This window comes from Capsaspora owczarzaki (genome assembly GCF_000151315.2).
Source record: "Capsaspora owczarzaki ATCC 30864 unplaced genomic scaffold supercont2.14, whole genome shotgun sequence".
NCBI classification, from domain to species: domain Eukaryota; class Filasterea; order Ministeriida; family Capsasporidae; genus Capsaspora; species Capsaspora owczarzaki.
In genome coordinates, this window is record NW_011887305.1 from 739,672 (window position 1) to 763,110 (window position 23,439).

The 23,439-nt window shown below is 52.7% G+C and overlaps 7 protein-coding genes across 11 annotated transcripts; 3 read left to right on the forward strand and 4 right to left on the reverse strand.

The window, feature by feature from the left end:
• The first annotated feature begins 32 nt into the window (after positions 1 to 32).
• CAOG_07698 (hypothetical protein) lies at positions 33 to 1,822 on the forward strand. The gene has a single exon (XM_004343522.2). The coding sequence runs from the start codon at positions 120 to 122 to the stop codon at positions 1,764 to 1,766; it is 1,647 nt and encodes a 548-aa protein (XP_004343572.1). The 5' UTR covers positions 33 to 119; the 3' UTR covers positions 1,767 to 1,822.
• CAOG_07699 (hypothetical protein) lies at positions 1,793 to 3,432 on the reverse strand (the record flags this gene model as incomplete). Its single annotated transcript, XM_004343523.2, has 2 exons — positions 1,793 to 2,334; positions 2,428 to 3,432. 2 exons carry the CDS (start codon positions 3,430 to 3,432, stop codon positions 1,867 to 1,869), a joined length of 1,473 nt encoding a protein of 490 aa, XP_004343573.1. The 3' UTR covers positions 1,793 to 1,866.
• Positions 3,433 to 4,460: 1,028 nt separating this feature from the next.
• CAOG_07700 (microtubule associated protein) lies at positions 4,461 to 6,165 on the forward strand. The gene is made up of 4 exons (XM_004343524.2): positions 4,461 to 4,540; positions 4,673 to 4,749; positions 5,277 to 5,332; positions 5,465 to 6,165. The coding sequence occupies exons 2-4, from the start codon at positions 4,716 to 4,718 to the stop codon at positions 5,726 to 5,728; spliced, it is 354 nt and encodes a 117-aa protein (XP_004343574.1). The 5' UTR covers positions 4,461 to 4,540; positions 4,673 to 4,715; the 3' UTR covers positions 5,729 to 6,165.
• A 147-nt stretch (positions 6,166 to 6,312) lies between these two features.
• On the reverse strand, positions 6,313 to 7,448 carry CAOG_07701 (GNAT family acetyltransferase; the record flags this gene model as incomplete). Its single annotated transcript, XM_004343525.1, has 3 exons — positions 6,313 to 6,695; positions 6,804 to 6,852; positions 6,954 to 7,448. The coding sequence occupies 3 exons, from the start codon at positions 7,446 to 7,448 to the stop codon at positions 6,313 to 6,315; spliced, it is 927 nt and encodes a 308-aa protein (XP_004343575.1).
• Positions 7,449 to 7,830: 382 nt separating this feature from the next.
• CAOG_09116 (hypothetical protein) lies at positions 7,831 to 9,336 on the forward strand (the record flags this gene model as incomplete). The annotated part of the gene is made up of 1 exon (XM_011272471.1): positions 7,831 to 9,336. The coding sequence occupies one exon, from the start codon at positions 7,831 to 7,833 to the stop codon at positions 9,334 to 9,336; it is 1,506 nt and encodes a 501-aa protein (XP_011270773.1).
• Positions 9,337 to 10,595: 1,259 nt separating this feature from the next.
• Positions 10,596 to 14,954, reverse strand: CAOG_07702 (tyrosine-protein kinase CSK; the record flags this gene model as incomplete). Of its 5 annotated transcripts, XM_004343526.2 has the most annotated exons (15): positions 10,596 to 10,979; positions 11,053 to 11,128; positions 11,193 to 12,760; positions 12,822 to 12,991; positions 13,051 to 13,122; positions 13,188 to 13,259; positions 13,325 to 13,396; positions 13,467 to 13,538; positions 13,605 to 13,676; positions 13,742 to 13,813; positions 13,879 to 13,953; positions 14,020 to 14,091; positions 14,157 to 14,228; positions 14,293 to 14,364; positions 14,872 to 14,954. In XM_004343526.2, the coding sequence occupies 15 exons, from the start codon at positions 14,952 to 14,954 to the stop codon at positions 10,738 to 10,740; spliced, it is 2,862 nt and encodes a 953-aa protein (XP_004343576.1). The 5 variants fall into 5 exon arrangements, with proteins under 5 accessions (XP_004343576.1, XP_011270747.1, XP_011270749.1 ...); XM_011272445.1 differs by lacking the exon at positions 14,020 to 14,091 and having other exon boundaries at positions 10,738 to 10,979; XM_011272447.1 differs by lacking the exon at positions 13,879 to 13,953 and having other exon boundaries at positions 10,738 to 10,979.
• A 1,370-nt stretch (positions 14,955 to 16,324) lies between these two features.
• CAOG_07703 (ABC transporter) lies at positions 16,325 to 22,092 on the reverse strand. Its single transcript, XM_004343527.2, has 8 exons — positions 22,018 to 22,092; positions 19,761 to 21,404; positions 19,381 to 19,651; positions 17,565 to 19,285; positions 17,346 to 17,444; positions 16,981 to 17,261; positions 16,626 to 16,875; positions 16,325 to 16,532 (listed from the first exon to the last, which is right to left on the reverse strand). The coding sequence occupies exons 2-8, from the start codon at positions 21,388 to 21,390 to the stop codon at positions 16,438 to 16,440; spliced, it is 4,347 nt and encodes a 1,448-aa protein (XP_004343577.2). The 5' UTR covers positions 21,391 to 21,404; positions 22,018 to 22,092; the 3' UTR covers positions 16,325 to 16,437.
• Positions 22,093 to 23,439: the final 1,347 nt, after the last annotated feature.

Here is a 23,439-nt window from a genome sequence, read left to right on the forward strand (position 1 = left end):
ACTTGTTGCTTCATCATCATCATCATCATCATCTTCATTACGATCGATATAGACTTGCATTGTCGCCGTTGATTGCCGCCGGTTGTCGCGCTGCACACTCGCGTTCGCATTTGCTCAGAATGAGCAGGAAATCTTCTCAGACGAGCTCCGCCTCCTCACCCCTTCTCCTGACTGCAGACGCTGCTGCATCGCCGCAGACCGTTGCCGACGCTGTTGCGCAAGTGTGTCAGCAGGGCTATGCACGCCTGCCTCCGCGTGGCAAGCCGAGCCAGGCGCACCTGTGGACGGTCCTCGCTGGGATTGTCGTCTCAGAGCCAGTGCAGCGTGGAGTCGCGCTGTCGCTCGTCGCGCTCGCCACGGGGACCAAGTGCCTCGGTGCGTCCCAGCTGGCTCGCGATGGCACGCTCGTCAACGACAGCCACGCAGAAGTCCTCGCGCGGAGGGCGTTTCGCAGAGCGCTCGTGCAGGACATGGCGAGCGGCAAGCCACGCTGGCTCGAGCCCATCCAAGCGACCACAGCTGGTGCTGATGCTGGAAATCATCACAAGGATGCAGATGCTGATGCTGATGGAAGTCACACGGATGCAAGCTCAAGTGAAAACGGCCGTCCGAATGCAAGTCACACTCAATGGAAACTGAAGCCAAACCTCAGCGTGCACCTCTACGTCAACCAGGCACCGTGTGGCGATGCATCGATCTTCCCACTGGATCAGATGGATCCCAGTGAGCGCGAGCTCGCTGCGATGGTCTACCCGGGAAACAACAATCCCGGAAGCGGCGATGTTGTCGCTCATGCTGAAGTTGTTGCAGACCAACAACAGCTGCACGGCGAGAAGCGAGCACATCCCACCGAGAACGGTGAAGCCGATACCCATGGCTCGAGCACAGACGCGTCAAGCGCGACGGGAGCAACGGTCAAGCGGCCACGACTCGAATTTTCCCCGGCTGCGCAGGACATTCAGCGCACGGGTGCAAAGACCGTGGCCGACACACGCATGGTACTAGGCATTGCACCATCTACTGACGATAACGTGCCTGCACCCAAGCTCGATTCGCACGAGGCAGGGGCAGATTATCATGTGCAAGGCTGCTTGCGGACCAAACCAGGTCGAGGCGATCGCACGCGCAGCATGTCGTGCAGTGACAAGATTGCACTCTGGAGCTGCGTGGGTCTGCAGGGAGCATTGCTCTCGCAACTTATTCCAGAGCCGATTCCGCTGGCAACCGTAGTGGTGGGAGAATTGTTCCATTTGGAAGCAATGCAACGCGCAGTCACGCTTCGTGCCAACACTGCGTTCAATGAATTGCCCTCCGTTCGACGCCTGGCACCCCCAGTGCTTGCTCGCACCACGGAACGTTTTGTGGATGGCCGGCTGGCCAAGCTCGACTTGGCACGCACTCGCGGTCCAGGCGCTGCCGAGCAGCTTCAATCCGCGCCGTCGTCCATTGTGTGGTTTTCAGCCAATCCGTCGCCCGTGTTTGAAGTATTGATTCAAGGAAAGAAAGAAGGAGCCAATTCGCGAGTGCCCCCGCACAAGGCGCAATCCGTGCTGAGCAAGGCCGCAATGCTGCAAGCGGTGGAACCTCTGCTCGCTTCGTCGTCGGCGCAGGCATCGTCGTCCACTTACTTTCTGCTGAAGCAAGGCGCTGCGGATTACACTGCTCGCAAGCACGCCGTGTTGGCCACAACGCCCTTCCAAGACTGGCTTCGAAATGGCCAGTCTTGGGAAGAGTTTGCTGCAAGTCGCGAGAACGAGAAGTCATGAGTCGAACAAACTATAAACACCCCCCCCCCAATTGTCTCGTTGAAATGTATTAAAACAACTAATTTTTAATGATCAATTTATTTTTTCGGTCTGCTCGAGATCAGCGACGGCTCGATTTCCCTCCCGATCGTTGAGATGTGTTGGACGTTTCACCAGCAGATGGTGATGCTGCTGGTTGCCGTGGAGATTTTGGGGCGGATTTGCGTGCCTGTTGCTGCGCCAGTGCGGCTTGAACACGTACTCGCTTCTCTTCTTGTCGCTGCGCTTGGTCTTTTTCGCTGCGGAGCTTGCGCTCGCGACGGATGGTTCCCTTTTGCACCTTGTCGGGATTGACCGGCTTGCCGCCGGCCGGCTTCTTGACCAACTCGCCCATGGCCTGCCGCTCGCGCATAAACCGGATGGTTTCTGGGTCGAGATGGCGGAAGACGTGCAAGTCCTCAATCTTGTAGTATGCACGCGCGGGTGCTTGCAGCATGTGAACATGCACTTGTCCCAGCTCGACCGTCATCCAGAAGTCGCTGCCTTCTTGTTTAAAGTAGGGTTGTTGAGTGGTGCCGGGAACTTTGAACTGTTTTGCATACACACGAGCAAGATGAAAAACAGACACAGAGTAAGCGACTATTTTCTTCCTGAAAGCAACAACAACAACAAAGAAACCTACCGCAGCTCCGAGATCGCGGGCAAGAGCCTCCATGTGGCGCGAAGACTTGGCAGTGGCAATCAGCATCGTGTCAAACAGAGTGAAACGCTTGGGCGGCTCGGCGTCGAGATCTTTGGGGCTGGACTTGCGCGAGCTGGTCGCGTTCGATCCCGCAGCGAGCGTGGCCAGCGTGACACGATGCCGTGCAGCGAGGTCTGCTGCGAGCTCTGGAGGGAATTGCACATCGACGGACTGCGCCTCGTCCTCTTCTGCATTCTCCGAGATGCGGCCAGCAATGGCGACGAGATCAGTAACGGCGCCTCGCCGCAGAATCCGGGCCGCCTCCTCGACGACCAGCGACTTGTCCTCAAACATGTGCTGGAGGCGTTGGATGCGCTCCTCGGCCGTCTCAACAGGCTCAGCGACCTGCTCTGGCGCAGGCTGGGCTCGGGCTCGGAATGGCTGCGGCGGCGGCTGCTGGTTGGCGCTCCTCGCAGCGCGCGCGGCGCCCAGCGGTGAGTCCTCGATGGTCACCTGTGCGTCGTCGTCCTCCGAGGCAGCCAGCTCGCGGTGGACGAGTGGAGCGGCTGGTTGCAGTGGCTGGATGGCAGCAGCAGCAGGCGCCAAGACGGGCGATCGTCTCCGCGCATCCGCAGCAGCGCCGCGCGTTCGGCCGAGTCCAGCAGCAGCAGCAGTAGTTGTAGTAGTAGTAGTAGTTTTAGTAGTAGTAGGAGCGGTGGGAGACGGGCGGCTGACGATCGTGTTCGCAGCCAGGTGGGCGAGGATTGGGTCGGACGCGACTCGGTCCTGCTCCACGGCTGCGTCAATGCGATGAGCGCTTTGTTGATGGCCACCGGCATCATTGTTGCTATCGTCATTGCTGCTGAGAGCGGCAGTCGCGCGGCGTGGCTGCGCTGCAGTGCGTCTTGGCAAAAGTGCACGCGCTGAGGTCGCAATGCAGCGTCGACTCGCAGCGATCAGCGCAGCAGCACCAGCAGCACCAGCAGCACCAGCAGCAGTGGCCATCGTTTGTCGGTGGAGCGAATGAACAAATCAAGGACTGACTGAATTGTTTGGCCAAAGCTCCTCCACAGAGGTACCAAGGGGAGATGAGGATGGAAATCCAACATTTTGCTCATCAGACGAGGTTGGCGAAATCGTCCAAGGCACGGTGGAGTTGTGCAGCTCGCAAATCACCTTCCTCGCTCTCATTGGCAAACTTGGAGTTCATGCCAGGTAACAGGCTGTTCATTTTTGATCTATGATTTGAAAAGAAAACGATGAAGAAGAAGAAGAACAAAAATGGTGTCCAGATTCAAAACAAACATTAGATTGTTCTTTTCTCAGCAGCCAAATGCAGCAGCAGCTTCTGTGCTCACGTCATCCATAGCCACTGGCGCATGGGTTGGACTGCGCTTTTTGACAATCGTTCTCGAGCTGCTGTTATCTTCGGCAGTTCTTCCGCAAACCCATCCGCACACTGAAAACAGCATGTTGAGCCAATGCAACGGCTCTCTCTATCGTTCTATTGCTCTATTGTGCTCCTTATTGTTCACCAATTTTTAATCGTCCTAATTTTGACTGTTCTCAGCTTTCAGTCTTTTTTTTTTCTGTAAGCGTTTTGCATTGAATTGAGTTCGCGCCAAATCGTCCTTCGTTCCGCTGTGTCTCTCTCTCTCTCCCTCCCTCCTTCCTCCCATCTCGTTGTACGACTGATGGTCTTTTGCCACACGCTTCTGCCTCCCTCATCGTCACGGTCGCACCGCTGTTCCCTGCACCTCGACTCGCCAGTTCTCTGTTGCTTTCCTCCTTCTCTCGCCTCTCATCACTCCCCTCTTCGTTTGCACCCTTCGCCTTCCTCTTCCTCATTCTCATCGTCATCATCCTCATCATCCTCATCCTCCTTCTCTCCTTCGCCTTCGCCTTCGCCTTCTCTTCCCCGCACTGCGTTTCGTAACTCGCTTTTCCTTCTTTTTTTCTTTTTTTTTCTTACTTTTAGCTTTTTTCCCATCTCTTCTCTTTCCCTCCCTTCTCGTTTTGCTTCCACTTTCTCGTTTGCTTCCATTTTCACTTCATTCAATCTCCTCTTTTTGTGACTTGGTTGCTCTTCACTCTTCCATTCAAGTCTTCCCACGTTCGTCGTCATCATTCTCGCTCTTTTTTAAAAAAAAAAAAAACAAATATGAAATCGCGACCTTTTTCCTTCTTCTTCTTCTTACTAACTTCACTCACTTGACTCACTTGCGTTTTTGATTCACCATCACAGGACAACAAAGGGAAACCCCCGACAAGTTATATCAACCGACATCATGAAGTCAAGCTTCAAGGGCGAACACGATTTTGGTAAAATCAAAAAAAAAAAAAACGCACGCTTTTCTTATGCTGTGTATGACCGAACGGAGACCTTTTCGTTCATGCTGTGGTGAACTCGATCGTAGCAAATCAATGCTTTCCCCCGTTTTTCATCTTTTTTTTTTCTCTTTTTTTTTTTTTTCTTTTTTTGCGTCGTTCTTTTGTATTTTCTTCACTTTTCCCCCTTCCTTTGCTCTCTCTCTCTCTCCTCCTCCCCCTCTTCTCTCTCGACTCCACCCAATCCTCCCTCTCTTCCTCCTCCTCTTTCTCAAACCCCATCCCATCTCCGCGTCGCCACATCAGCCACATTTTGCACAGAACTCCCGAACTGCGCGTCATCATTCGACAAATTTTGCCTTTTTTTTTTCTTTTTTTTCTCGGCGATTTTTACGTCATCAAATCGACTCCGAAAAGCTCAGCTTTTTAACCTGTTTGTTCCTCGCCACAAATCTCAATCTGACTTTAACTTTTTTCCTTTTGCACTTTCTCACTCTTTTGTTGTCGTTCCATGACTGTAGAAAAGCGACGCACCGAGGCGCAGCGCATCCGTCAAAAGTACCCCGACCGCATCCCCGTAAGACCAACCCTTTCTGTTTGGCTGTTTCATCACCACTTGCATCACAACCCGACCATCATCATCATCACGTCGTCGTCGTCGTCGTCATCGTCTCACCTTCGTTACCGACCCCTCAACAACATTTCACAGGTCATTGTGGAGCGGGACGACAAGTCCGACATTTCTGACATTGACAAGAAAAAGTACCTCGTACCTGCAGACTTGACAGTCGGCCAGTTTGTCTATGTCATCCGCAAGCGCATCAAGCTCAGCCCCGAGAAGGCCATCTTTATCTTTGTCAAGAACGTGCTGCCACCCACCAGCGCGGCCATGGCCACAATCTATGAGGAGCACAAGGACGACGACGGCTTCCTCTACATTACCTACAGCGGAGAGAACACTTTCGGCCAGTAGATGAGGTCGAGGAAGGTCTCGCAAAACAAGGAAAAAAATTTCAAAACAAACAAAAAACAACAAAAAGGTTTCGTTTTGGCTGCGTCTTGAAAAGATCGGAACAACAAGAACCAACCGCCCATGATGCAACTTTGAAGGGGGGACCCCCAAACGGTCCGGCATTGTTGCTCTTCCATCTCGTGGCTCTTTGATGGACGTTTGTTTCTCGTTGTCGTGTCGCTTCAGTTGTTGCGCCCAAGCGTTGTGAAGTAGAGGTGTCGTTTATGTGCGTGGTCTGGTGTTGTTCTTTTCTTTTGGGTATTTTTTTTCGACAAAGCAGAGTGTTTGTGTACTAGTCTTTTTTCTGTCTGTTGTCTTGGAACAGTTCGATTTCTCTTGTTGTTGTTGTAATGTTCTTGTCAACACTTCAACGATAAAGGAAGCACTTTGCCAAACCATCTGCACTTGCAACCAGTTTCGATCACCAGCTATGCAGCAAACAAGTCACAGAGATTGTGTATTCACGCACGCATGAGGGTGTGTGCAACAACAACCAAGACGATTGCTCCGCAACCAAATTCTATCATCAACAAAGGCCCGACTCGTCAAGCCTGCCCGCCAAGCACCTTTTGCTTCAACGCAGTCAGCTCTTGCTCGAGAGCACGCAAGCGCGCCAAGACAGCACTTGAATCGGAGGCGTCGCCAGCCGAAGCAGGAGTTGATGGCGACCCTGAAGGCAGTGGCGAGGCAGTCATTGTGGCAGCAGCGCCCAGAACGGTCAGACCATTGGGGGAGACATACGACACGGCTCCTGCTCGCGTGGGTTGGAAGGCAGCCGCAGCTGCCGCGGTAACAGGCTCGGGACCCGCGTACAGATTTCCATTCAGCTCTGCCAACGAGATTCGCGGAGTCGCATTCTGATACAGCCACTTTTCGTAGTTGGCCTTTCGCGACGCGTACCACTCGTCTTCCAGCATGGAGAAGTAGACTGTGGGAGTGTTTCATGAGCGGGTGGTGAGCAATTCAGCCCCACTTGTCGAATCTGCATCCAACAACGCAAGCAAAGAGCAACAAACGAAACAGCTAGGCAACGTACTCGTGTCTCTGTTATTCCCCTTGGTGATGCACTTGCTTCGGAGAATACCCTGTGCAGACACAACCGTCGTCAGAATCGAAACGCTCGAAACCGGATTGGTCCAAATTGGACTCCCCAACAATCACATCTACAATCCAGTCAACCCCCTACCTCATAGACAAACCCCATGCGGGCGGCAGACTTGCGCGACTTTGCATTGAGCGCATTCGCCTTCCATTCGACGCGGCGGTAGCCCAGCACCTCAATTGCATGGCGCGCGAGCAAGTAGGCCGCCTCCGTGTTGGCCTCGGTGCGCTGAGCGGATGCAAAGTAAAAGATGCTCCCGAGCTCGATCGATCGGTCGTTCGGCTCCATGGTCATGTACGAGATGGATCCGACAATCTTGCCAGATTGCTTTGACTCGACAATCAGCATGAGCTGCGTCGCCGGCTTGAGCAGCGCATAGTGCGCCTGCATGGCTTCGGCGGTCTCCCACGGACCGTACTTCATGTACGTCCACACGGCAGCCTTGGTCGCGTCGCCGTGCGTCTCGGCAAAGAGCACCGGCACGTCCCGCTCCAGCTCGAGCGGTCGGAGTCGGCAGTACGCGCCCTCCAGCGTGGTATCCGGCGCCGGCAGCTTGGCCTGCCCCCAATCATCCACCATACCATGTCACAAGTTGAGCTTCAGCATTAACAAATGACAAGGTTTCAGTGTCGGAGCAGACGACATGATACAGTATTGTGCGTCCGAAGATGAAAACTGCAATATGAGGTTGGAAATAGAAACGGACGATTTGGTTTTTAAACATTTGAAATGGTACAAATTTGTAGTGCGATTTTGGACAAAATGCTATCGATTTGGTTTTTAAAAACACGAAACTGTCCAAACTGCGCCCGAGTTGGTTTTTGCCAAGATAAGGTCTGGTTTTTTGGCGCGAAAACTTTGGAATAAAAGCTTGAAACTGAAAATTCGCACTCTTGGTTGGGAAATTGCCACTTCATGTTTGGGATTTGCAAACACCCCCAGACGAACCTGCTCTGTAGCCATGCCCAAACGTCAAAACGAGGCGCAGGCCACCGAATCACGCGCGCCGCGGAAGTGTGTCCATCTAGAAGACCCCGAACGGAAGCGGATCATCGACTTGGCTGTTGATCGCGCCTTGCCTCTCGTCACGGTCGCCAGCATGCTCCATCACCCCATCAGCACTGTGTCCAACGTAGTGCAACGTTTCAAGGAGCGCGGAGAGTGGACGTCACATCACGTCAATCCCAAGGGATGCCGTGTGCTCACAGCGGAGCATCTCCATTTTCTCGAGATGGAGCTCGACAAGAACGTCAATGTGACCAATCAAGAGCTCCAGGACCTCCTCCTGACGACATTTGGCATTCAAGTGCATCAAGCAACCATCGGGCGTGCCATGTTACGACAGGGCTTCACGTTCAAGCGCGTGTATGAGCAGGTCAAGGTGAAAAATTCGCCTGAAATCAAAGCCCAACGCAAGAAATGGGCTGAGCTCTTCGAGGCTTTCCAGACACCTGTGGATCGCTTGTTCTACGTGGACGAGAGTGGATTTAATGCGAATCAGCATCGAACGCGAGGTCGATCTCGCAAGGGCGCGCGCGCAATCGTTCAAGTTGGCAGTATTCGTGCAGCGAATTTCACGCTCATTGCAGCGATCGGAATGAGCGGCGTTGTGTTGAATGAGATCCAGCTCGGAGGCGTGACTGGCCATGTCTTTGCGGAGGCAATGACGAAGCTGTTTGACAAGCTCGAGGCAAAAAACGCCGTCGACACCGCCGCGTCTGGCATCGCTGTGGATGAGCTCCCAGTGCAACAGCTTGAGCCCGACCTCCCCCTTACAAACGTGGTTGAGGACAGTGTGTCGATCAGTAATGCAGTTCACATGCCACTGCTGACGTCCGGTGCAGCGTCGTCCCAACCACCTGCCCCTCCCGCTGCAGTTGTGTCGTCTGCTGCGTCTGCAGCTGGCGGGTCAGCTCCTGCTTCCACCTCTGCTTCCTCTGCATCCACCTCTGCTTCCACCTCTGCTTCGACGACCAGAAAGAAGCGCCGTTCTCGTCGCAGGATTCTCGACGATGATGACAACGATGATGGCGGCGTCTACGTTCCACCACACGAAGAACTCATTCAAGACGAGATTGATGAGCACAATGACAATACTTCCTATTTCGTACCGAGCGAAGAGCACCCAGGTGTCAGCTTTCCGGGACATCATCGCTACAAAGCCTGGATCGTGCTCGACAACGCGCGCATTCACAAGACACCCGAAGTGCGCGAGCTTTTTGCACGCCGCGGGTATGGGATGCTCTTTCTGCCTCCGTACTCATCGTTCTTGAACCCGATCGAGTATGTCTTCAACCAAGTGAAGGCTGCGTTCAAGCGCTCCCGGCTGGAACCGAACGAAACAATCTCAAGTCGTATTACCGCTGCTGTTGGTACCGTGACGGCAACGCATTGCCAAAACACTATCACGCATGTTCAGCTCAAGTACTTTAATGCTTGTCACGAGATGCACGATGTGCTAGATTAGTTGGCGTGCTCTCCTTCGAAAGCTCCCTCAATGGCGCCCGCTCGCCTGTTTTGGGTGGTCGTTTGATGTGATCGTCCGTGTCATGTTACATGTATAAATACTGTACATGTATTATTGTACATCCATTTCAAATCATGTTTATTCTGCAACAAGCATCTGCCAAAGACTAGTCGATGGCTTTCAGGAGAACACCCCACAGTCCGGTCGGCCTTGCGTCCTTTCTTCACTCTACCCGTAAACCTTCATAAAACAAACATAGTTAAGCCTATTTATACATGCATGTACATGTATTGAGCGTATGCAAGCTGGAGCGCTCCACTGTGGAGTGCACATTGCGTTGTCATTGGTGCTGCAACTTGCTGGTCGTTAGGAATGATCGGAACAATCCACTCGGCATACGATTGCCACCAATTTAATGACACTATGATAAACTATGCAAATGCTAATGCTTACACCGAAATGGCTCGTGAGTACGAGCCCTGGGTGGTAAAGACGTCGCTGTGGAAGTAATTCATCAAAACTGTAGTTCGAGCTCTTCCCGAGCCCTAGCTTTCCCGCTAGTCACCCCAGCATCTAATGACCTTCCAAGATACATGATTCAATTCAAATACTTCCTGAAGTTGTTGGTAATTCTAACATCTCAAGTGGGTTAATTCGAAATACAAGCTTGCAAAAACCAACTCGTTGAAAACCAAATCGAACGCACAAAAACCAATTACGGAAAAAACCATTTTTCTCGCACTTTCAACCAAGCTACTTTTTTCCAGTCCGATTTTCCTCACTTCGTCCGCTCTAATTTCCAACCTCGCCTGCTGTGATTTCAACCTCGACTGCATAATACTGTATCATCCCGATCCCGACTCAATTTGAGCTGTTTGCTCCGCCTACTGTGTGATTACGATTGACAAATCCCCCATCCCCAGCATCCGGCGAGGGATGCACTGTTTGAATGCTTAGAGAAAAATGCAGGACTTTCTTGCTTACGGGCGTGGAGACAACTTGGAGGCCGAGCGTGGTGCCGGTTGGCTGAAAAGGGATGTACGACATGACAAGAACAAACAAACAAAAAAGACTACACGTCCAAGTCGGGTTTAAAGAAAAAAAATTAGTAGCAAACTGCCTGAATGAGAGAGAGAGAGAGAGAGAGGGGGGGGGAGATCCTATTCTTTTGTTTTCCTTTCCTTCTCACGAAACTGTCTTTCTGCACAAACAAGCCTGCGATTCATTTGCAAGTATTCCACCCGCAACACGCGTATGGTCCAAAGAGGGCGAGTGAAAATCCAATCTTTTAAACTATCAGAGTGGTGTTGTTGCGACCAGCACATGTGAGGTTGAAATGCACCAATCGACGACTCTTCAAGTGCGGGGACACAAGTCAAACACACATCTCCAACATCGTATTCACAAAAGCGCTCCAATTTCGCGGATTGCTGTTCCATCCTCAAAGTTTGTCAGAGCTTTGACGAGCTGCGTAAAGCTTGGTCGTAGTTCTGGGATGGAGTTCCAGCAACTAAGCATCAAGATAAACAGGTCAGTTGAGCAGTGCTCCGGCATAGACGGTCGACCACCAGCCTCCACATGAGCCAGTGCCTCAGCGCCGTTCATCTTGCCGTACGGCATTGCGCCGTAACTGGAGCATTCCCCTACCAGCATGCGCCAATAAAAAGTCAAATCTCGACGCAAGAGCAAGTATCAGCGGAAAATGACGCGACTTACAGGCTGTGACACCAAACGACCAAACATCGGACATGGACGAGAACTTGCGGAAGGTCATTGTTTCCGGTGCCATCCACTACAATCACCAACACAATCAGAATCACATACTACCAGCAGTGGAGCCATCTGACTCAACCCACCTTCACGGGAAGTTTGCCTCGCGTTTGCATGCGATAGTAATCTTGCTCATCCGTCAATTCGCGGGAAAGCCCGAAATCGGCAATCTTGACCACCATTCCTTGCCCCACAAGGCAGTTGCGCGCGGCAAGATCACGGTGCACAAAGTGCAGCGTACCCAAATACTCCATACCGAGAGCAATCTGGCGAATGGCATGGATTTGCTCGTTGTGCGTCCACCAAAGCGAGTGAGCCTGGGACTTTTGCAGCAGTGTACGCAAGTCGCCGTACTGCACAAACTCCAGCAGAACGAGATGAGGCTCTGACTCAACCAGAGCCGCAAGAAGGCGCACGACATTCGGATGTACAAACGGAGCCATCAATTTCGCCTCAGCCTCAAAGTCTTGGCGAGACTTCTCGTCAGCGTCGGCCTTGGAAGACTTGACTGCAACCAGCACGGTTGGAGACGCTGTAGGTTCAAGCAAGGCTCGAGCTCTTGTGGGCAACACGTTGAAAAGCACTTGACCCAGTGACACATCGCCAAATTCACCACTGGCAAGGTGCTTCCCAATGGTCAAGCCTTCGCGAACGCGACGAGAATTGCTGCCGGCAACATACGCGCTCGCATCATCGTCAACCACCTCCTCTGGCGGGGCGGTCGGGACAGCTTGATACGACTGTTGTTGACCGATCGCCGCTGGGGATGGAATGTCCGCTTTGTCGTGTGCTCCAGCCGAGTGGTTTTGAGGGGAAGTTGTCACTTCATCAGCCTCCTGGTAGATTGGATCGGAAGAGTCCTTCGCTTCTGGCTGCTGCTTCTGGTCGGAGGTTGAGCCGCCATCCTCGTTGTGAGATTCGGTCGAATCGGGAATAGGGGAGATTGTCACTTCTTCAGCCTCCTGATACATGGGATCGGCAGCATTCTGCGATTCTGGCTGCTTTTGGCTGGGCTTGGCGGAGGTTGAGCCGTCATCCTCGATGGGAGATTCACTCGAATGGGCCAGAGGAGACATTGTCATTTCAATAGTCGTCTGATCGATGACTGGACTGGCAGAGTCCTTCGGTCGTATGACAGAGCGTTGCGAGCGCCGGCGCCGCAACACGATGAAGACCACCACAATGAGTGCAATGACTGCCACGGACGCAACGACAGCAGCGATGATGGCTGCTGAAGATGAAGCTGACTCTTGAGAACCATCGCCTTGTTGTGCAATGGACGATGCAACGGATGCAGCAGATGCTGATGCGGTTGAAGCAACAGAAGCGGAGAGCGCCGAGGAAGCGGAAACAAGCGACGCGACAGATGCGGACGCCGTTGATGCGATTGACGCAGAGGATGCGGTAGCAAGTGAAGCAAAGGATGCCGAGATCGCCGAGGTAGCCGAAGCAAGAGATGCAACAGAGGCAGCCGAAGCAGATTGCGTGGACGCGACTGAAGCGATGGAAGCAAAAGGAACACAAGATCCACCCAGCATGCCAGAACCGTCATAGCACTGAGTGCATACAGACGACGAAGTGCAGTACAGGCAATTGGTCTCGCAACACGCACTGGACCCAGCGGCATAGCAGGTGGCACAGACTGTATCACACTCTACAACACAAATGTCAGCAAAGTGAACAAAATGGGAATTGTGGTCATCTCGAACTCTTACTGTAAGGTTGGGATGCACTGCCGTAGGTGCTGGGCGGAGCAACATTGTTGTCACCAAACGTAAAGTTGTTGGGGGCCAGATATGGGTAAGAAAGCGACAACGCCAAGGCATTTGGCAACCCCTTGAACAGACCCGGCGGCAAAGTCGTGATAGGATTGTTTTGCAAAGCCCTGCAGGTACGCAAAAAGTAAGAAGCGATCGAATGCGTGCAATGAGAGTTCATACTTACAAGGTAGTTAGCGCAGTCAGGCCTGTGAATGAAAAATCGGGAATGCTAGTGATCTGATTGCCGTCTAGATGCCTAAAAATGGAATCGCAAACGAGTGAGCCGTCTGTTCGTAGCCGTCCTGTCGGTTGTTTGCTTACAGATCTGTCAGCGCAGCAAGGTCGGTGAATGCGCCAGCAGGAATGCTGGTGATCTGGTTGTTTTCCACAGATCTACCGATATAGTCAGAAACGAGTGAGCCGGTTGTGCGTGGTACATCATGTGTTTGCTTGCTTACAGGTAAGTCAGCGCCGTCAGGCCGGTGAATGCGTCAGCAGGAATGCTGGTGATCTGGTTGATGCCGAGAGACCTACGGATGGAGTCATAAACGCGTGAGCCGTCTGTACGTAGCCTTTCCTGTCGGCTGCTTGCTTACTTACAATTCAGTCAGCGCAGGGAGGCCAGTGCATGCGGCAGCAGGAATGCTGGTGATTTGATTGTTTTGCAGTACCCTACCGATAGATTCATAAACGAGTGAGCCGTCTGCTCGTAGCCTTTCCTGTCAGTTGCTTGCTTACAGGGAGGCCAGCGCGGTCAGGCCGGTGAATGCGTTGACCGAAATGCTGGTGATCTGGTTGGTATACAAAGACCTGCCAATAGAGTCATAAACGAGTGAACCGGTTGTGCGTGGCTCATCATGTGTTTGCTTGCTTACAGGTAGGTCAGCGCCGTCAGGCCGGTGAATGCGCCAACAGGAATGCTGGTAATCTGGTTAGAATCCAGAGACCTACCGATAGAGTCAGAAACGAGTGAGCCGGTTGCGTGTAGTTCATCATGTGTTTGCTCGCTTACAGGTAAGTCAGGGCAGTCAGGTTGAAGGTGAATGCGGTTCCCGAAATGCTGGTGATCTGGTTGTATTGCAGAGACCTACCGATGGAGTTATAAACGAGTGAGTCGTCTGCTCGTAGCCTTTCCTGTCAGTTGCTTGCTTACAGGTAAGTCAGGGCAGTAAGACTGGTGAATGCGGTTCCCGAAATACTGGTGATCTGGTTGTATTGCAGAGACCTACCGATGGAGTTATAAACGAGTGAGCCGGTTGTACGTGGTACATCATGTGTTTGTTTGCTTACAGGTGAGTCAGCGCCGTCAGGCCGGTGAATGCGTCAGCAGGAATGCTGGTGATCTGGTTGGAGGCGAAATACCTACCATAGAGTCAGAAACGAGTGAGCCGGTTGTGCGTGGTACATCGTGTTTTTGCGTGCTTACAGGGCAGTCAGCGCAGTCAGGCCGGTGAATGTGCCAGCAGAAATGCCGGTGATTTGATTGTATAGCAGAGACCTACCGATGCAGTGTTATGATGAGAGATCCTTCCACGAAGATACGAGTAATGGGTTGATGATGAGAGTGATAATAGGGAAACAAGAGACTTCACTTATACAAAGCGACGAGTGAACACACTCCAAATACAGAAACACATCAATCCATAACACTCCGCCTTTCTTTCCCCCCTTTCGAGACATTCCCAAAGCACTAGCGCTTCTTGCGTTTGGCACTTTCCCGAGTAGGCTTGTCCGGGTTAGCCTTATGAAATGCCACCGTCATGCGATGGTGTTCTCCAAACACCTCCCAAGGCTCAACAGTCGGTTCCTCCACGCCTGTCCACTTGACCTTGTACCAGAGCGTTCCTTTGTCAATAAAAGAATCAACAATCTTCTCCGCTTGTTAATACTTTTCGCCTTTCATGTGAATGGGACGAGGCTCGGACACTGGCCGGCCAGGTATGCCATCCGCCCCCGAACGAGTGAGCCGTCTGCTCGTTGTCTTTCCTGTCGGTTGCTTGCTTACAATTCAGTCAGCGCAGTAAGACCGGTGAATGCGTTGGTCGGAATGCTAGTAATCGGGTTGGAGTTGATGTACCTATTGACCATGTGCTCGTCAGTCAGGAGGGCAATGCTTCGCTTCAAGTTTTAGCGAAACAGCAACACTTACAGTTTTGTTGTGTCGGTTGGGATTCCACTCGGAATGGCTGTGAGAGATATGCCATAGCAACTGACAACAGTTGCCACCGTGCAATCGCACACGGCCTCAGTGCCACATGCATTGGCTGCCTGTGCCAACTCGACGTTATTCGTCCCGCAGAACAGCAGAAGCAGCAGAGAAAAGGCAAATCCGCTTGTTCCCATCTTGAGTGTTTGGATCTGCGACAATAATTGACAGAGTGAGAGAGTGAGCATCAAGTCACATAAACCAACACTCTCCCCTCTCCCGTCAATGTCAGAGTTGCTCAGTGCCAGTTATTGTGTGGAAATCAATGGCTTAGTGCAGACAGAGTGTTCACGCCCCACAAGTCTGCAACTTTGCCTTGCCCCTCCCTCTCAGTGCGCCATTATTGCTCACTTTACACTGCTTTCTTTGACGCAAATGTGCCTTCAAGTGCGCCAGGGTGAACGAGGCAGTTCGATCATTGGTCTGCAAAGGGTGTTGCATGTGGTTCCAACACGAGTCGCGGGCGGCCCTGCTGCGTTCCATCCCGTCCTCTGCTTGATTGAAGTAGCTTGCTTTCAACAGTGCACAGCAAAGAATCAGAGGCGAGAAGAGAGAGAGAGACAGAGAGAGAGACAGAGAGACAGAGAAAACGTGCAAAACGCTCCTTTCGTTCAATTGCTCAGCCAGTTGAGATTGGATCTCAGGAAGCGAGCGATTCGAAAAGTGAACGGTGGCTTGCTGCTGGAGCTTGTTTGGTGGTGCGTGTTCGCTTACTTGTTGGTACAGACGAGACCAAACGAGAGAGGAAGCGAGGGCGGCGGGGAGGGCGCCGGGGTTGAAGAGAAGAAACTCAAGAAACAAAGAACAAAGACAGCAACAAACAAAAAAAAAAAAAAAAAATAGTCAAAAAAAAAGGAGAGAGCGATGGCAAATCGGTGTGGCTTCTGTTTGCTATGCTTCTCGGTTTGAATCGCAGCTGACGATCGACAAAGCGGAACACAATCATTCCAAGGAGTATGATTGGAGAGCACCGTTGCTCCCTGAGGGGGTTGACGATCAAGGAGATCGCGACCTTGCTAGATCTACAACCCACCTCGCATGGCGAGCCAATTCCATGGACCGAAGCAAACGAGCATGAAACACGCCCGTTTTGCCATGGCTGTCATGATTGACAGGTATCGTGATGACGGAGCAGTGTTCAAGAGCGCGGCCGACTTGCGAGAGTTTTTGATTCTCGTATAGTATACGCTGTCCTTGTGCTTCGATTCGACGTGGCAAGATCAGGGATCTTCGTGTTGCTCTTCGAGTACGGTTGCGCAGATGAAATGATATTGATATTGATAGGCTATAATACAGCACAACATTGAATCCAAAAACGAAACAGCCAAACCGGCTTCCTAGACACCTCAAACAGCTTCGACAGGCTTAGCGCTTGAGAGCAGAGTAGTAACGAACGCCCAACACCACGAGCGTGGCCAGAGCAACGTAGTAACCGACAAGAATGCCAAAATCGCCCCACTCTGTTCGCCAGAAATGACCGCAAACAAAGTCAAAAAATTAGTCAAAAGCCAACCCGCAATCATCATCGACCAACACCACCAAAAGGCACTTACGGCGATCGTTGAGGTCAAAAGAATCCAAAAGATCTTGGCCATTGTTCATGATGCAAAACTTGTTGGACTCGCTGGAATTGTACGGGTTGGTAATGACAATCGCTTGGTCGCCCTCGCACTCAAAGATGCGGCCCCGGAACTCGTTCACAGCAAGCGCCTCGATTGCGTACACCATGTAGTTCATGTAGGCAAACCAACGCCAAATCCACGACATTGATTCGATGGGGATGAGGAAACCAGCCAGCAGGAACTGCGAGAGAGCCAAAAAAAAAGGGGGAAGGAAATAAGAAAATGAGAAATTGCTGCTCATCTGCGCTGCACCACGAGACACGCCAGCTCAAACCGCAGTACGTACAAAGAAGGTCGAGAACATGGGAGCCACAACGTTCGCCACTGCTTGGTTGGCAGAATACACGGCAACCGTTTGAGCAAAGGTGTTGGCGCACAGGAAGGTGACAAAGTAGATCAGAACAAAGAAGAAGAAGCGGTCCACTTCGACGCTCAGGTTGCTCATCCAGTAGAAGGGCACAACGAAGACGATGAGGTAGAAGACATGGAACGGGTACTCGACAAAGAGCAAGCTGATTGACATTGCTGAAGTGTGATAGGTGCCGCTCGCCTTTTCACGATAGAACACTGTCACAAATCACCAGAAATCAGTCAGAGTTTGCAACAAGTCGCACAGCGCCACACTTGAACACTCGTGTCAAAACAACTCACCAGCACGCAAGTCCAGAATGTCACCCATGGACGACTGCGAGATGAAGGACATGAAGACAAGACCAAAGAAAATCAGACCAATGCGACCGGTCGCGCCAGCTGTGTAGGGTCAAAGAGCAAACAACCAACGAAAAAACAAGCAGAAATCAGTCATCGGTGCAATCAAAGCGTCAACCATGAAACAAACATCTCCACATCAAAGACCCAAAAAAACCATACTTGTATCGTAGTTCAGTTGCCAGAACAAGGATCCCAGCACAAGCGACATGATGAGGTAGGTGCCAAGACGAGTCTTGAAAAGGGCCGGGTTGCGCCAGGTCATCAGCCAGGTACGGTAGGCAACTTCCTTCAGTTGTGTTCTGAACGATGTGGCAAAGGGAGTGTCAAAGTGCGGCGGCTTGACGTCCGGGGTGCAGACACCCTTGGCGAGTGCATCCTTGGTCTTTTGGCAGTTGGCCGATTCGCGCCATTGCTGGGCGCCATCTGGCTCGTTGGTCTGGCAGACAGTGTCCAAGACCCAGTCGGCCACGTTGCGATCATAGGTGAACTCGATGCCAAACTTTTCCTTGACGTAGGCCAGGAGCAGCGAGGCGCGCTCGCCGACAGGGCCAAAGAACACTTGGTGGCCTCCCTTCTTGAGCAGCAGTAGGTGGTCAAACATGCCAAAGATCTCGGCCGAGGGCTGGTGGATGGTGCAAATGACGGCGCGACCACTCTGGGCAATTTGACGAATCTTGGACATGACCAGTGCGGCGCCAAAGGCGTCCAAGCCCGAGGTCGGCTCGTCCAGGAAGAGAAGCGGCGGGTCTGCAATCAGCTCGATGGCAATTGTCAGACGCTTGCGCTGCTCGGGCGACAGACCGCCCGACGTGACAGTGCCAATCAGATCGTCCGCAATGTCTTCCATGTCCAGCTCGTACATGACCCTGTCGACGCGAGTGCGCTTCTCTTCGATCGAGATGCTCTCGGGCAGGCGGCACATGGCAGCGAACAGAACGGCCTCCTTGACGGTGTGCTGAGAGAGGTGAATATCCTGCTGCTCGCAGTAGCCAGAGATGCGCTTGAAAAACTCGTTGCGGGGACCGCCGTTGATCTTGATGGAGCCAGTGATTTGACCGCTCGTCTTGCGATCGCCCAGGACGTCCAGGAGCGTGGTCTTGCCAGCGCCGGAAGGACCCATCAGAGCCACCAAGGTACCGGGCTTGACATAGCCGTTGATGTCCTGCAACAGAGTCTTGGTGAACTCCTTGTTGTTCTCGTCCTTGGTTTGAACGTCATACTTGAGGTTGCTAAACTCGAGGAAGGCCTTCTGGTTGGGCTGCAGACGGGAGACCACGGCAGCCGCGGCGGTAGCAGCAGCCACCGACTCGGTGCGACCCTCGCCAAGGTACAAGTCCTTTTGCTCTTGCATTTCTTGGGCAAACGCGTTGGCTTCCTCGCGGCGCTCAATCATCTTGCGGGACAAGAGCTCGCGGCGGTGCCTCAGGGCCTCCTTGGACTCGTAGTGCGGGTTGTAGCTGTGCGACTCGCGCGTGTACTTGACGGCAAAGAACGAGACCACCAGGAAGAAGAGCCAGTAAACGTAGATCAGGATAATGTCCCAGGTGTGCCAAGAGTCGCCCAGCTGGGCGCCCACAGACATCAGGTACTTGTCGCCAGTGGGAAGAGGGCAAACTTGAGTGCCGTTAAAGCCACCAGCCGAGAACGGCAGGCTGTAGAGCGGCGACGAGGTGGGCGGGATGAGCTCGTTGGGCTCGCAATACAGAGTGCGACCGGAGAACTCGTTCAGCGCAAGACCTTCGTAGGTGTAGTGCATGGGGGACAGCCAGTACATCCAAATCCAAAAGTCTTGAATGGCCGACGGCGAGAGGATGAAGCCTGTGAACAAAAAGCACAGGACGATGGACGACGGGATGATGGCGTTGGCGAGGCTGATTGTACTGTTGGAGCAGCGCACAAACGAGGAGGGAGGTGAGCAAGCCATGAAGGAGAAAACGCCGGCACTCCAAACTTCTCAGAGCTTGTGTCGACTTACGGAATCATCGCTGAAAGAGCACGGGCATACGTGGTCGACCAAAGAGCAGAGCCAATGCACATGAACATAAAGTAGAAGAAGGCCGAGGCAGTTGAAACAAATCCGACGGCAAAGTAGATGACGCAGACAAAAATCATCGTTTCGAGCAGCAGACCAGGGAAATCCGCGAGGTTGACCGCCAAAAAGTAAGCAAACGGCTGAAAGTACTTTGACTTTCGCTGCAACAAGTACACATCACGCTCGGCCAGCAATTGAGGGATTGCGGCGCCACCTGTTTTCAAAACAAGTCGAGTTGCAGAGCGAGCTGTAGTCAGAAGGTCTGTCGTCGAAACTCCCCGCATACACACACGCACACAGACACGATAGCTTCTCAACCATACCCATAAAACCAAAGTGACCAACGGCAGTCGAAATAACACCGAGCTTGTTGCGGGAATCGCGCTGGTTGTCGCCCAGCTGCAAGAAGACCGTGGCGAACAGCACGGCCGTCATGATGCCTCGACCGATGCGAGCCTTGAAGGCGGTGGGATCGCGGACTTGCATCTTCATGGCACGCGAGAGGGTCAGCTTGAACTGGCGCCACAGCTCGAGCGGGTACTTGCCAAACTCGTCAATGTGAGCCGCGGGCGGGCACTCCTTGGGCGCAACGCCCTTCCACAGGCGGCGACCGAGGGCGGCATACAGGTCGCTCTGGTGGAACTTGTCGACGAAAAAGTCAATGTCAAGACCAACGCTCACCTCGGGAGCCACAAACTTTTCAGGGTGGTCGCAGCACTGGGCCAGGAACTCGGCAGGGTTCATGTTCTCGGGGCAATGGAGACCCAGGCTGGCAAAGTAGTCGAGCACGCGACCGCGCGGGCCAAAGTACGTGATGCGGCCTTGCGAGAGGATGCACACTTGGTTGAAGAGCTCGTACAGCTCCTTGGAAGGCTGCAGAAGCGCGGCCATGCATGGGAAGCCGACATCTGCAATCGAGCGAACGTGCGACAGCACATTGAAGGCGGCAGCAGAGTCGAGGCCAGTGGTGGGCTCGTCGAGCAACAGCATGTTGGGGGTCTTGAGCATTTCAACGCCAATGGTCACGCGCTTCTTCTCACCGCCAGAGACACCGCGGATCAGAGCGTTGCCGACAAGCGTGTTGGCAGCATGCTCAAGGCTGAGGAGCTTGAGAATGACGTCGACGTGGGAGGCACGTTGCTCGGCAGTCATCTCGCGGGGAAGCTGCAGCTCGGCAGCAAACTCGAACGTCTCGCGCACAGTGAGGGTTGGCGTGTGGATGTCGCTCTGGGGAACGTAGCCGCAGATTCGGTTGAAGTTTTCCGGGACTGGAAGGCCATTGATCAGCAGGGTGCCGTTGCGATCGCTGGGGAGGCGGTTGGCGATGGCCTTGATCAGGCTGGTTTTGCCGCAGGCGGGGCCGCCGAGAATGGCAACCATGTCGCCGGGCTCCATGTAGCCCGAAATGTCATCGAGAATGGTAAACTCGACCTGCGGCGGCTTGGCACGGAGGTGCATGGATTGGAGCAAGTCCGAGTAGACGGTGCTGACTGTCTGCTTGGTGTTGATCATCTTCTTGTAGCTCATGTCTCGGAACTCGACAAACGCACCGAGCATGCGGCCCGGGAAGAAGCGCTCGACAAAGTTGACATAGTACGAGCGCATGTCAAAGTTGGGGTCGTTGAGGTCGACAACGAGGCTTGCGCTGCTGGCGGATCGGTCGGCGGATTCGCGCAACGGGCGGTAGGCCTCCTTGAAGTCCTGCGGGAAGAGGGCGCGCTTGGGGTCTGTGTGCGAGATGCGCGACGGGTCCAGGCGTGCCTGTGCGACTGCGAGCAGTGCCGGGTTGGCTGCATGGATTTGGTCGGCAACGAGGTCTTCGACGGGTCGCGTGGTTGTCAACTCAATCTCGTCGAGCTCAATGTGCACGTGCTTCTTGTTGCCCTCGACGGCGTGCGCGTACGATCCCGAGCGCGGTCGGCTCGCGTCTACGGCGAGGTTGTCCGTGCTCATTTTGAGTGCAAGTTCTGCAGAAGTTGAAGGTTGGGCGTGGGGGGTGTTGTGAAGGGGAAAGAAGGCAACGTAGGGTGAGTGACAAATGACAAGATTAAAGTAAGAAGCGAGTATGGATTGAATCAGGCGTTTTATGCGTGCAAGTGTGTGTGTGTGTGTGTGTCGCAAAGTGAGGTGGAAAGTGGGACTCGATAAGGAAGGAGCGAAAATAAAATTAAAAAAAAGCAACATCAAAAGCAACTGGCTTTTGGGGAAAAAGACGAAAGCGAAAATGAGAAGCCGAAAAACGAGTCAAAACGCAAGCCGATCGAAAAAAAAAAACCGCAACCAACTGACTGTGAGTGTCGAAATGGAGACGATGCTCATCATGCTTTGGTAAGGAAATAAAAAGGAAAAGGGATGGATTAGAAGGAAAGAGACAGACAGGGGGTTGCGAGGGTTGGGGTGGACGAAGGGAAGAGGGAAGACAGAGACGAGGGCGAACAGGTGGGCGGAGCCGAGATTCAGAAAAAAAAAAAGAGAAAAAAACGAGAAAAAACGAAACGTTCGCACCAGCGGGAAGCGCACGCACGAAGGGAGAGAGAGACAAGAGGTGAGATGAATGGGAGAAGAGCAAAACAAACGCACAGTACGAGGACGGAATGAATTGAAAAAGAAAGAAGAAAGAAGAAGAAAGAATAAAGAAAAGAATTAAAAAAAAGGACTGACTGTGGTGAGATTGTTCATCCGCGTGCGTTTTTAAAGGACTTACAAAACAACAACAACAAAAAAGCGAAACCGTAAAATACAAAAATCAACGCAACGCAACGATGCAGCGAGACCGCAATCGCGCCGTTCCCTTCCCTTCCCTTCCCTTCCTTCGCTCTCCTTCCCCCTTTGCTCACATGCGTGGATCACACACACACAGAGTGAGATGTACAGCGAGAGAGCGAAAGAGAGAGCGAAAGAGGAGACCCGGAGATTTTGTCACCAGCTTCAAAAACCGCGTCGGCTCGATCGGCTTCGGTTTCTTCGGCATCATCGGCATCGCTTTTTTTTTTTTTTTTTTTTTTGGAAAATCCCGCTTTGTGTGATTCTCCCCGCATGCGACATGCTGTTCCTCAGTTCATTGGACAGCGATGAACAAACAAGGAGCATTTCGTCCATCCATCCATACAGCAAAAGCAGTGAGGTTGGAACGCAAGCGTCAGATCTCAACTGCTGGAGAATCGATTGAGAGTGAGAAACTCTGTGTTTTGTGCAACAAAAAGTCGTGTGAGCGAAAGGGAGTGAATTGTCGTCGGTAATGGTCGACTCGTATTGACAGTACAACTAGGATGAGAACAGACGATGAGAACAGACGATCGCAGTGACTCTGCTGCTGCTGCTACGGTGGTGCGAACGGGCAGAACAAAGCGTTCCCGCAAGCACGCTGCGTTTGTGTCAATCGATTGACTCGAGTCAATATTCATGCATCTTTAGACGTGAGGTGTGAGGTGTGAGGGATCTTGCGGGGTGCGGGGGAAAGGACAGCAGCGGTGCGGAAACAAGTTGCCAACACCAACCAGAATGGGGAGAGTTTTGCACAAGCCGAACTCGGAGCCGACCGACAGAAGAAGAGAGCGATGGAGGTAGAAGGGAGGGCGGGGGGCAACAACCAAAATGCAAAGTCGTGTGACGTGGCAACATGGCATAATGGTGGTGGTGGTGTTGGTGTTGGTGGTGGGGGAAACGCAGGGCAAACCGAAGCACGAGCGGTAACAAAGATTTGGCTGAACGGCAACCTGGATCACGCCGGAAAGCAAGCGACATCCGCATGATCGAAATAAAGCTATACGTTTATCATCACAGTGATAGGTGAATGAGGAAGGGGGTTTGAGAGTAGCAACTCAGAGTGACTGCTTCAGAGTCGCTCAGACGGAACAGTGGCATCTCAGTATGCCGCCCACTTCACCCCATCCCTCTTTGCATTACTCTTACTTGCTTTACTTTTCTGTCCATTCAGTCGTTTTAACATTACACAAAATGCTGAGCAGCTCAGTGGTGCGATTGGCAGCAGCGCGCGCTGTT